This window comes from Sus scrofa, chromosome 14 (assembly GCF_054392235.1).
Source record: "Sus scrofa isolate SSC_HxYL_T2T_F1_AM1 chromosome 14, Sscrofa_HxYL_maternal_Yorkshire_Landrace_v2.0, whole genome shotgun sequence".
Classification (NCBI taxonomy): domain Eukaryota; kingdom Metazoa; phylum Chordata; class Mammalia; order Artiodactyla; family Suidae; genus Sus; species Sus scrofa.
Window position 1 is genome coordinate 154225022 of NC_139396.1, and position 13665 is coordinate 154238686.

Genomic DNA, 13665 nt, shown 5'->3' on the forward strand with positions numbered 1-13665 from the left:
AAAATAGTATTAAAAGTCTCTCCCTCTCCCTTGGATTATTTTATTTATTTATTTATTTATTTATTTATTTTTTGTCTTTTTGCCTTTTCTTGGGCCACTCCCGCGGCATATGGAGGTTCCCAGGCTAGGCGTCCAATCGGAGCTGTAGCTGCCAGCCTAGGCCAGAGCCACAGCAACGCGGGATCCAAGCCGCGTCTGCAACCTACACCACAGCTCACGGCAATGCCGGATCATTAACCCACTGAGCAAGGGCAGGGACCGAACCCGCAACCTCACGGTTCCTAGTCGGATTCGTTAACCACTGCGCCACGAAGGGAACTCCCCTTGGATTATTTTGTATAAATAAACCTAAGAACAAATTCAAGAATTAAAGCATAATCATGCAAACTGACATTTAATTAAATAATTTCTAAAGAGTCATACACACACATACACATATAAATAAATGGATTTACTACTTGGATACATTTTCTTTTTTTGTCTTTTTGCCTTTTCTTGGGCCGCTCCCGCGGCATGTGGAAGTTCCCAGGCTAGGAGTCTAATTGGAGCTGTAGCCATGGGCCTACGCCGGACTCACAGCAACGCGGGATCCGAGCCGCGTCTGCAACCCACACCACAGCTCACGGCAACGCCAGATCCTTAACCCACTGAGCAAGGGCAGGGATCAGACCCACAGCCTCACGGTTCCTAGTCGGAGTCATCAACCACTGTGCCACGATGGGAACTCCTGGATACTTTTTCTAAGCGTAATTCTTTTATAAGTGATGATATAGAAAGAAGCCTTACCTTACTAAAAGTGACATTATATAACTAAATCTAGAAATTTTTAAACTACAATTAATTTTGATTACAGAACGAAATATAATGATAAATTGAATTTTACAATGTCTATATTTCGGACATAGTATCTAAAACTTACTCTGTCTCACTTAACAGTGAAAATAGAAAGTTTAGCACCATAACTTTTCATGGACAAAAATTTGATTCTCAAACCTCTAGGGCATTAAGGGTAGTAAAAGAAATGGAACTCCTGGAGTTCCCATCGCGGCTCAGCGGAAACGAATCTGACTAGTATTCATGAGGACACAGGTTCAATCCCTGGCCTCACTCAGTGGGTTAAGGATCCCACGTTGCCGTGAGCTGTGATGTAGGCCACAGATGCAGCTCTGATTCAACCCCTAGCCTGGGAACCTCCATATGCCACAAGTGTGACCCTTTTAAAACAAAACAAACAAACAAACAAAAAATGGAACTCTTGTGAAATGTCTATGTTTGGGGACAATGTGGCTGTTTCAGACGTTTTACACAAGATAATTTGTTCGTCTAAATCCAGGTAATAGTAAGTTGTGTAAACTTTACAGATTTCATGAGTAACTGAACTTTAGCTCATGAGCTGGCCCAGGATTGCAACGTCTCCAGCACCACAAGAAAGTCACTGGATGCGGCTTTAACACGGCCTGACAACAAACATTCACTACCTGGCTTTGGAACTGTATGCACTTTAACTGAACGTGACGGCTCCCCAGAGCCCAACTTCTCTTCAATATCTTGAGACTGAATCAATTCATTGGCGTCTTCCCTCTTTGAGCTCTTTCCTTTCTGCTTCTCTTCACTCTCTAAGCTCTCTCTGAGGTCATCACTGAGCACTGTAAGGTCACACTGTATATCCAATTTATTTATTAACGCAAAGTCACCAGCAACAGCATCCTCCGCAGTAGGCTCCATGGGCTCATCTACAAACAAAAGAAATCAAAGTCCATCAGCCAGGCACGTGGCACAATTAAGACACACAGGGGAAAAAATGTCCCTTTAAAAACCCAACCTGGCAGGGACTCCTGAGTGACCACCAAAGCCACCCCGTCTTCCAAAGTCAGAGCTGTAGGTAAGACTGTGGTGCCCCAGCAATGGAAAGCCCGCCTAGCCCTTTGCAAGTCATATCCAAGCTCCTCCAAAATGACAAGGCCAATTTTGCCTGGTTTGTTGTAAAGGAAATCTGTGACCCTGAACTTCCACCCTTGCTGCTCCCCACTCACTGGATGAGTAAAAACCACATGCCAAAGAGAGCCCCAAAATGGCTGAGGCTGGGGAGCAGGACTGTAGGCCAATCTGGAACCCCCCACACTAGGCTGTTACATGAGGACAGAAACAGGCTTCTATCATTTTTCATTCATTGCATTTTGGTGTCTCTTCGTTACAGCTGATTGGTTTTTTTACCCTAATGAGTACATCACTCCCATGAATTAAGTTGCAGACATAAATAATTCAGAAGCCTCCAAGTCAAATCAAAAAGCAAATGCAAATGCTACAAAAAAAAAGACAGGCAATTCTCAACTTACAAATGGACAGCATTCTCAAAACTTATCTGGATGTTAATTTTTGAAACTCAGAACATGATTCCTGGCTGCTCAAAAATATTATATATGACTAACCAAGAAAATTTGTTTAACCTTTAAGGTTATATACCAACAATACTGAACAGAGCTACACCAGAAATTCTAATGTTTCCAGCATGGCCCAGAGCCTTCCAGCTTCTTTGTTGCCACAGCTCTGCCAGGTCTGCTCCAAGCTGTCCTGAATTCTGGTCTGTTAAGGACAGTGCAGGAGCGCAAAGAACTCACCTGTTTTGCCAGCCACTGTAACATCAGTGCTTAAAAGAGGGGCTGTAACCTTATAGGGCATTCAAGACATACCTGGGGAATTAATTAACAAGCTAGGACTGGGTGGGAGGCTCCCAGGGTTAGCCATTTCCTATGGCAGACGTGAGAAGGAGCGCTAAGAATGGAAGGCATTCCTAATGCTTATGGTCATGTATTAGGCAGTGCCTAGAGGAAAACTTAAAAAAAAAAAAAAAAGACAAGTAAAAACACTAAAAAACTGGAAAAAAACAAAAACAAAAAAAAACACAACTATCTGCACCCCAAGTTAATTCTGTGTCATTGATTATCTTTTAATTCACAAGACCTGACTCAAACATGGAAAATCTGACCTCAACTCAGCATAAGTGATTATGCAATCTTGCATAAGTTGCAAACAAGCTTCCATTTCTCCAGAGATAACATCACTTTCTACTTATACTATTAAGATTTATTAAGATCTAACAGGATCATACTATTAGCTATTATCAGGAGCAAATAAAATCAAAAGTTCTCAAAGAATTGTGAAAACTAAAATTTCAATAAACCCCAGGAAATCACATCTTTAAAATGGTCTGCCCTTCTTCCCAAGCTAGACTTTCCCTGGCATGTTATCTCCAGGTCCTTGACTTGGGGGCCAGAGGTAACAGCGACAGCAGTGCTAAGAGCAGTCATCCCCATCAGAGTAGCAGCAGTACCTGACTTCGTGGGACCCCTTTGCCCTGCCTAAGGAACGCCTGAAAGTGAGAACCTTGGAAAGAAACATCAATTTAAACAGTTGTGAGACTTCCATCTCATCTTACCCTCACAATTTCCTTTTGAAATTTCCCCTTTAGCCAGAAATTTCAACATTTTTTTCAAAACCTTCTTGTGAGACTTTGATGGCTGAAACTGTAAAGGTCGGCACCTAGGAAAAAGCAAAGTAAATATTTTAAAAGTGAACTCAAATTGTGAAGAAATAAAATCAGTTCTGGACAGTAGTATGATGAGGCAAAGCTCATGCCTAGGATTTCCAGGTAAAGACAGGACTTAGTGTAGCCTCTAATCCCACCTCAAATCTCATTAAAACTACAGTGAAGGGAAGAGAAAGAAAGAAAGGAAGAAGAAAAGAAAGGAGGAAAGGAAAAGAAAGGAAGAGAGGGAGGGAGAGAGAAAGAAAGAATACTAGGAAAAAAGAATGAGAGAAATGTTGGCATCTAGAAAGCAGATGTACAAGTGCTAAGTGACTTAGCAAACCAAAGAAAGCTGAATCCTAAGCCAACAGTGGGAAAAGCCAATAACATATCCAAGTTTCCCTGCAAAACCCAGAGAAGTCTAGGGACTGGTAATCGCTGATAACTCAGGAGATATGAGTGAAAGTGGATCTAAAACTAGGAAGCTTCCTTGAAAGTCCATTTTGGAAGCAATTTGGTATCTGATATTCTCCCCCCTCATCTGTACAGAGGACTTTCTATACAATCTAGCAGAAAATGGCAAACTTTTGGGAAAGAGTAAAAATAAAGCCTCTTAGAGGAAGGATGCAGGCACAGCTGAAAGCAATGGCGCTGTACTGGCAACAGCAGGCTTAAATGAAAATCTATGCGCTGAAGGTTGAGTCCTCCGACCCACTTCCCCAACCCAGCCCCAGGACATCAGCAGACGCTTTCTCTCCAGAACGTGTTCAGAGCTAAAAACACCGACATCAGGGATTCTCCCAAAGAACAACCTAGCCAGACCACCCTGCTTAAAGCCGGGTCACAGCCCGGCCATATCACCCTACTTAAAGCCGGGTCACAGTCAACAAGACCCATAGGGTACATAAAATTTCCAACAGGACACTGGAAAGCCAGAATCACTGGAGGAAGGCCTCTAATACAAAGATAGGTGCCCAAAAAATGGAGGATAGAGAGAATACAGGAAGAAGGGAATCTAAAAAAAAATGAGGAGTCCGAGAACAAAAATCCCTCTTAGAAGTAAAAATATAATAGAAGAAATAAAAAACTAAGTAAGAAGACAAAAAAAAAAAAACCTTGAAAATAAAGCTGAGGAAATCTCCTAAAAGACATGGAAAACTGAAAAGAAAAAAAATTAAGAGTACAGGTCCAAAAGGCCCAATGTCTGAATAAAGACATAAGAGAAGACGAGAAGGAAGAAACTGTCAACAAGAGGGTCTTAACACAAGAAAACTCCCCTGAAGGACAGATGAGAGGAGCCCAGACAAGAAGGGCCCTCAGGTTCCAATTAATGAATGAAGACAGACACACCGCCAGACATGTTATGAAACATCAGAACACTGAAGGCAAAACCTCCAAAGAGAAAGAACACATTTTGGACAGAGAAACAAGAGTGCCACTGGACTTCTCAACAGCAATAAGACAACCAAGGAACAAAGATTTTAAAATTCTAAAGGAAAATTATTTTCAATCTATACTTCCATACCCAGTCAAACTCTAGTTTGAGTACTGAATAAAAACATTTCAGATGCATTAGGTCTCAAAAAATTTACCTTATGCACTTTTTCTCAGGAAGTTGTTAAAAGATGTGCTTCACTAAAGTGAAGGAATAAAACAAGAATGAGGATAGAGGAGACAAGATTCAACTCGAGGCCCAAAGAGAATCCTCAAGATGACAGTAAAAAAGAGATCCCAGGAGTTCCCGTCGTGGCACAGTGGTTAATGAATCCAACTAAGTTGCAAGTTCGATCCCTGCCCTTGCTCAGTGGGTTAAGGATCTGGTGTTGCCGTGAGCTGTGGTGTAGGTCGCAGACGCGGCTCGGATCCCGTGTTGCTGTGGCTCTGGTGTAGGCCGGCGGCTACAGCTCTGATTGGACCCCTAGCCTGGGAACCTCCATATGCCATGGGAGCAGCCCAAGAAAAGGCAAAAAGACAAAAAAAAAAAAAAAAAGAGTTTCCCAGAATGACAGGCATGCGTCAGGTAGAGAGGAAGCCTGTTCAGATCAGAGCAAGCCACAAAGCCTCTACAAGAGATTTTCACCAAGGAAATAAAAATGACAGAATACCTGAAGCATCTAAACATAGCAAAAGGAAATTTTCACCACTGGGGAGTATTTCTAGATAAACTATTATTACGCAAACAAAATGACAATGATCAACTCTAGGGAACGTTAAAACTTGTGCAGGAAAGAAAAAGTAATCATGGGCTACTATGTATCTGAGCTGTGAAGCCATATGAGGTGACCACATCTACCCCAAATGAGCTATTTCTGAGTTGGGAAGTCGGGGATGAGGACAAATAGGAGCTTGAACATGAAGAGGGAATAGGCGTGAAATAAAATTAAATCCTTATTTTTCAAAGAAAGAAGCCCAGAAACAATGGAGAAAACCAATTTTTTTTAAAAATCAAGTATTATAATAAATATGTTACTTAAAGGTAGAAAGATGGCAAAAGAATCAGTTAAAAGATTTGAAAGTGATGGAGTTTCCTCATGGCTCAGGGGGTTAAGGATCAGTGTTGTCACTGCTGTGGCCCTGGTTATGGCTATGGCGAGGGTTTGATTCCCAGCCTGGGAACTTCCACAGGCTGAGGGCAAGGCCAAAAAAAAAAAAAAAAGATTTGAAAGTGACTGAAGAGACTGCACTGGGAAGCAAAAAATGGGATGGGATTCAGAGTACTGTTTCACAAAATACACTCTATGAAAATACTTAAATACTTGATTCTTTCAATTATCAGCATATAAAATACAGATAACAATTAAATTAAAAAATATTCATAACCAGGGAAGTTCATCCTCATGTCCACTGAATACCAGCAGGCCCTGGCGTCTGCCCAATAAGAAACTAAGTTGTAGGCTGGACCCCCCTGCCTTCACCTAAGGCCTCACTGTAACTACTTCAGTAAATAAAGTACAATCACCAAAAGATTAAATATGCAAAAATGACTCCAAAAGATAAATGTATACAATGAAGTTGTATAAAGAATAACAAGTCGGGAAATGTTTATTTCCATGCAAAATGATAAAGCGCCCCCCCAAAAAAAAACATTTTATAATAACTTTGTTTGCAAAGTTAATTGAATCCCTTTTCATAAAAGCCATACACCTAGAACAGTACTCTGTATGAGACAGGCACCCAATAAATTATAGATGCTTTTATCTTTTTCTTTAACCCACTGAAACTGGTCTTTTCTGAATCAAGATTCTCAAGGTTCAGGCCAAGTGACTTCAGACTTATTTGAACGGAATCCCAGCCATAATCCAATACAAACTGCTCTCTGAAGGAAAAAAGACTTCGGTCATTGAAGATGCCACCACGTCATAACCCCAAAAACTGAAAGAGCTACTCTGTCACTTTTTACTAAAGGAGATGCTGTCAGTAAACCAGACAAGCATGGTTTCTCTTTACTATACCAGTCCTTTGACCAGAAAGGACTCCTAACCAGGATTCAGTGGTACCTGAAAATCAGTGATCATCCTAAAATTCAAACGTAAAATGCTACGTATTTTTGTCTACACACTCCCTCTCTTGCTGTTTTGTGCTGTTGCAGAGAGGGTCTGCAACTGCCATCACATTTTAACAACAAGCCAAGAGCATGAAGGGAGACAGGTGGGCAGACCAGCCAAGCATGGTGGACAGCTGTGTTTCCTTTTTATCCAGAGCACACGTACACACTGCAACTTCGCAGTGTTAACGGACCTTCCACCAGAAAGAAAAGAGGGAGGGAAGAGGAGGACATGAGAGAGAAGAGGAAAATCCTTCTATGTTAGGGCGGAGTAAGAGGGGGACAGAGGAAACACAAAAGATTATGAAAAAATCAAGTAAACACTTTGTAGGAAAATAGACTTTAGTTCTCCAATGAAGAAAACTAGACTCTGAATAAATGCAGGATGATTTACCAATATTCTTCAAGTATGTCATGTATTACTGACTAGATTGCTAAACAGTATATCGTTCATATCATTTATATTTCATATCATATCCACATATTTATATTTTTTCATATTTTAATAATGGTATTATTAAAAGCTACCGATCAGCACATGAATATAGCACCAGTATGTAGGAAAAAACTTGTTTGCTTTTCTCTATAACGAGTATCTACCTAGAACGGAAATAAACATTTAAAAAAGGCAAGCTTCTACTAAAAACTTATACACAATCTTCTGATTGATAAAATATAGCATATTCTACTCATCAAAATTCTTACCTTATTGTGTACTGAGGACAACATGTTTGATTCATGACAGGCTTGTATACGTATTTCCCGCTTCTAAAATTATAAAATAGTTTTGTAATTTTATACACATTTCTCATATGTAGCAAAGCAGATTAGTACAAGAGTACAAAATTAATTAGGGTAAAAATCTAACCAATAGTGTAAAAAATGCATTCAGTTACTCTTCAAGGGCGAAATAATCTTGCAGCACGGGTATAGCAGGGACCAGAGTGGCTTTTTCTTTGCAAAGGCTTTACACACATGCTCCATGGATGTGCTCACACATAAGCACCTCAATTACCCTCTCATCGGCATCCGCAATCCCTTCCCTGCTTCGACCTGTCACCCACCCTCAGTTCTGCACCGCAAGGGCGACCGCAGAAAACTGCCCGGGATGCTGCGGGACTGATGTGTGCTGCTGCCCAGGACATCCGCACTTGGGGGTTCCTTTTGCACCAACACAATGTACCCCCAAACCAGCCTGATCCTTTCCTTAGTTTCTGCATCTCAGTTAATGCAGAGCCATGACACTATAGGCTGAATCTTGTCCAGATCTGGATGCACCCTAATCCAATCTGACTGGTGTCCTTATAAGAAAAGGAAATGGGACACAAAAAGAGACACTAAACACTGGATGCACACGACGCCAAGAAAAAGGGCCATGTGAGGACCCAGCAAGAAGGCTGCCAGGTGCAAGCCAAGGAGAGACAGGTGAAGCCAAAGCTGTGGACACCCTAGTTTTGGACTTCCACCATCCAGAATCATGAGAAAATAAATGTCTCTTGCTTAAGCTGCCTGATCTGTGGTACTCTACTATGGCAGCCCTAGCAAACACACACTTCAGTTCAGAGCCACACACCTGGGAGTCCTCTGGATTCTTCCCTCTAACAAATCTCCACTTTCTGCCTGCAAGCATTCTACTTCTAAAATGTCTCAGAAGGGAGTTCCCGCTGTGGCTCAGCAGGTTAAGAACCTGACTAGCATCCATGAGGATGCAGGTTCAATCCTTGGCCTCACTCAGGGGGTTAAGGATCTGTCTATGCCACAAGCTGCAGCCTATGTCACAGATGCAGCTCAGATCCCGAGTTGCTGTGGCTATGGTGTAGGCTGGCAGCTGCAGCTCCGATGTGACCCCTAGTTCCCTTGCCTGGGAACGTCCATATGCCGCAGGTGCGGCCATAAAAAGAAAGGAAAAAAAAAAAAGGCAGTATGTCTCAGGAGTCTGTGTGTCCCCGCCCCCCCCCCCCGGAGTCTCCCTCCTAATCGAGGCACTGCTACTGACAATGACAGCAATCCTCACCATCTCACATCTGGACACTGCAATAATCCTGGAACTAGCCCTCCTGCCTTCAGAATCACCCCCTCAGATACCTCCCTGCTATCTGAGCGATCATTTCCAAACCACAAATTCCATCACTTTCTCTCCGACAAAAAAGCCTTCAAAAGCGTTCATGTACCATTAAAAAACAAAACTTCCTTATCGTGGCACACAAAGTCCTTCAACATCTGACCTGTATTTATCTACACTTTGGGCCTCATTATTAAGTTTAAGGAAAGCTGTGAAGTTTCATTTGCTGTGCTCAATGCCATGTCTTCTGGGGGGCACTGGCACATGCTCATGTTTACGTAACACCTAAAAGTTATTCTAAAATCATCTATATAAAAATAGCTACCAAAAAAAATCTCAGTCATCAAAGGCAATGTGTGGACCTTAAGGGAATCCTGATTCAAATGAATAAACTAAAAAAAAAAAAAAAAAAAAAAAAAAAAAAAAAGTCTTAAGCAGAAAATCTCATCAAAACTAGGTAACAGACGACAAAACTATCGCTAAATCTGGAGTTCCCATTGTGGTGCAGTGGAAACGAATCCAACTAGGAACCATGAGCTGCAGGTTCAATCCCTGGCCTCAATCAGTGGGTTAAGGATCCAGCGTTGCTGTGAGCTGTGGTGTGGGTCGCAGATGAGGCTCGGATTTGGCACTGCTGTGGCTCTAGTGTAGGCCAGTGGCTATAGCTCCGATTACACCCCTAGCCTGGGAACCTCCATATGCTGCGGGTGTGGCCCTAAAAGGGACAAAAGACACACACACACACACAAAAAAAAACTATTGTGAAATCTGAAAACTGTAGTTAATGGTATGGTGGATATGTTAAGAAGGAAAAAAAAAAACCTCTATTAGAAACACCTACAGGTATAATAAAATGATACCTAAAAACGTGTTTTAAATAATTTTGTGGGGGGAGAGGAGAGAGTATCTTATTTCACCAGGGCTGCTAAAACAAACTGCCATAGAGAAATGGCTTATAAATAACAGAAATGTATTCCTCATGGTTGCAGAGGCTGGGAAGTCCAAGATCAAGGTGCCTACAGATGTGGTGTCTGGTGAGAACAAGCGTCCTGGTCCAGCCTTTGTATGTATCCTCAGTGGCAGAAGAGGCAAAGGGAGCTCTCTGCGGTGTCCTGCACAATCCCACTCATAATCCCATCCTTCCCATTTGGTAATCCCTCATCACCTCCAAAGGCCTCACCTCCAAATACCATAAACTGGGAGTTAGGATTTCACACACAACCTTGTGGGGCGGGGGACACACGGACATTCAGTCCACTGAAGGAAGAAAAAAAAACGGATGAAACAAGACTAGCATCTTGATGACAGCATCTACGAGGTTCATTACAACGCATTATCTGTGACTTCGAAATTGTCCTAATAAACATACTGAAGAGAAGGACAAAATCTCTACACACCAAAATACGATAAAAATCTTCTTAAACCTCTTTCCAACCACACAAAAACCTTTTAAAGGCAAATCATATCTTTCAATTATAGGCAGAGCATGAGCGAGATCAGAAGCATCTTCGTATTAAGGACCTTTACCTGCGCCATCCTCGGTCTATAAGATCCTGATAATCCTGAACGGTCATGGAGTGGGCCCACATGCCTGAAAAATAAGTGCCATTTAATGACAGCAAGCGGACCCTTTTACTTATTTAAATTCGAAGCATTATTTTTAAAATGTGAGTACTGAAGCAAAAAAAAAAAAAAAATCTAGTTCACATTAGAGAAATGAAAAGTCTGTACATACTTGTTAATGCGACTCACTACACAAGTGAAACACATAACATATTTACCTTAATTTTAAAAATCAAGCACACAAAGTCATCATATTCAACTCTGGATTAGTCTCTATGACATCATAAATTTAGGTCCTCAGTGCAATCAAATCAACCTTTAAACCATAATACCCACCAATAATTTAATACACTGGTCTCTTCACAGCAATTAGAAAGCAAATGTTTTCTTATGAACATAAATTCCGATTTTTTTCTTCTTTGGTCTTTTAGCGCCACACCTGAGGCGTATGGAGGTTCCCAGGCGAGAGGGTTGAATCAGAGCTATAGCTGCCGGCCTACACCACAGCCCCAGCAACATGGGACCGAGCCGAGTCTTCGACCTACACCATAGCTCACGGCAAAGCCAGATCCTTAACCCACTGAGCGAGGCCAGGGATTGAACCTGTGTCCTCATGGATACTAGTCAGGTTCATTACCATTGAGCCATGGTGGGAATGCCCATAAATTCTGATTTTTACGTTTACAGCATAGTCTTATAAATTGAAAACAACACAAAACTATACATACAGCAACATTCCTTGTAAAGTATAAAAACTGAAAGTAATCCAAATGCCTAGGAACAGAAAAGTGATTACAGGGACTAGGATATTATCAACATGATGAGATAATCATGCAACCATGGAAAAAAAGGAAGACTATAAGAGAACACTGAATTAATATGAAAAGAAAAAATGAATTTTACTCTTGTAGAGAGTGAACCACAACGGAAGTATGTAAAGGTGGAAACAGGCTGGCCAGAGCAGGGTATTGTGAGAAAAGCATGGTCACTGCAAGCCTGGTGGGGGCTCATTTACACCAAGAGTTACTCTAAGGGGCTCAATTTCCTCACACAGGGGAAAGAGAGAAATCTCTAACACCCTCAGGCAATCACTGTCACCATTTGGGATGCTTCTCCTGGATTTTTTTTTCCCTCCCAGAGCAGAAATCCTGTCACATATATAATCTGCATCCTGCTTATTTTCTCAGTTTAACCCAACACTGTAAACGTTTTTTCAGTTAACTCATCTTCATAACTGTCACTTTTAACAACTGCATTATACTACTCTCCACGCCCTCTCACCCACAAGAAGCATCTCATAAACGCTTTTAATCATATGAGTAAATGGACACATCGTAATAGCCCAAATCATTCCCCTACGGTAGGGCATAACTTTTTTCTAATAAGGAAAGTACTCAAATTTACTTCTTCATGGATAACCCATTAACCACAAAGCTAAATTCTTCCTTAAACTAAGAGTGTCTAATTATCGGAGAAATGCAAAACTACAATGAGGTACCACCTCACACCCGTCAGAATGACCATCACTAAGGAGACAACAAATAATAAATGCTGGAGAGGGTGTGGAGAAAGGGACCCCTCCTGCACTGTTGGTGGGAATGTAAATTGGTACAATCACCGTAGAAAACACTACAGAGGCACCTTAGAAAACTATATGTAGTGCTACCATATGATCCAGCAATCCCACTTCTGGGCATATATCCAGACAAAACTTTTACTGAAAAAGATACATGCACCCCTATGTTCGTTGCAGCACTAGTCACAATAGCCAAGACGTGGAAACAACCTAAATGTCCATGAATGGATTAAGAAGATGTGGTACATATACACAACGAAACATTACCTAGCCATAAAAAAGACAAAATAATGCCATTTGCAGCAACACTGAAGCCAGAAAGAAAAAGACAAATACCATATCATATCACTTATTTGTGGAATCTAAAATGTGGAACAGATGATCCTATGTAAAAAATAACAAAAAATCAAAAAATAGAAACAGAGCATGGCCAGGAAGAGCGGACTTGGGGTTCCAGGCTGGGGGGGGGGGGGAAGGAGAGGGAGAGGGAGGGATGAACATTCTGGGGGTTTCTGGGGATGCAAACAGTTATACCTAGAGTGGATGGGCAATGGGATCCTACTGCCCAGCACAGGGAAATGTGTGTGATTGGGTCACTCTGTTGTACAACAGAACTTGTTGAAACACTGTAAATCAACTATAATAATAATAGATAAAAATTTAAAAAGCATGACAGCAGGAAATAAACATGATGTTCTATTTACAAACAATCTTCCGAAAGCATTCTGAACCCTGATGGGGAGGAGAGAGGGTTGGAAGGCTGGCTTTGTCGTCGTCATCGAGGTGGGTGGGGATAAGACATAAGCACCGGGTAAAATTTTCAAAACACATCAGCACAAACAGGGCCCCTTGGCTGCAGCGACCAGTGTCACCTGTTTCTTGTATATTATTCCAGAAACATTTTACCCATGGATACCCACGCATGTGTTTTCCACACACACCGTCTTCTACACAAATAGCACCACCCGACACTCACTGTCCTGCACCCCGCCTCCTGCATTTCCTCTCGGGGACACCACACAGCAGCATCAGCCCCAGTAAGCGACCACGCTACAGCGGTCCGCGGCAGGCCTGCCACCGTGCACTTAACCGCCTCCTACTGCGCTGGACACCTGTTTCCACTCTTGGCTCCTGCGAGACAATCGTTATCTGGCACGTCCGAGCAAACCTGTGTGATTAAGTCTGTAGAAGCTTCTCTGTTTTTAATTATAACTGCCACGGCACTGCTGCGGGAGCCGCGCTCCGCTCTCGCCCCACGAGACAGAAGCCGGTGAGGGGCCGGGCGGGGGCTCCGGTCGGGGCGCGTCCCTCCACCCGGTCGGCGGGGCGCCAGACCGCCGCCGAACCCCCGAGGCCGCGGCGCCCTTCCCCGCCCACCAGCCCGGCCCGCTCAC

At 42.4% G+C, this 13665-nt stretch overlaps 1 protein-coding gene across 41 annotated transcripts in view; it reads right to left on the minus strand.

Annotated features, from left to right (window-relative positions):
• Positions 1-13665, minus strand: part of ATE1 (arginyltransferase 1) — a 244120-nt gene that overhangs the window by 229859 nt on the left and 596 nt on the right. For 31 of the 41 annotated variants that reach the window (XR_014827025.1, XR_014827014.1, XR_014827026.1 and 28 more), the window contains exons 2-5: positions 10660-10723; positions 7776-7838; positions 3437-3540; positions 1479-1733 (exon numbers count right to left, since the gene is read on the minus strand). Coding sequence is in view for 24 of the 41 variants with exons in the window: in XM_084995701.1 (XP_084851827.1) it covers positions 1479-1733; positions 3437-3540; positions 7776-7838; positions 10660-10723 (486 nt within the window). In the remaining 17 variants the exon portion in view is untranslated. The remainder of the gene's footprint in view (positions 1-1478; positions 1734-3436; positions 3541-7775; positions 7839-10659; positions 10724-13665) is intronic. The other 10 variants (XR_014827028.1, XR_014827027.1, XM_084995708.1 and 7 more) reach the window with 1 other exon arrangement.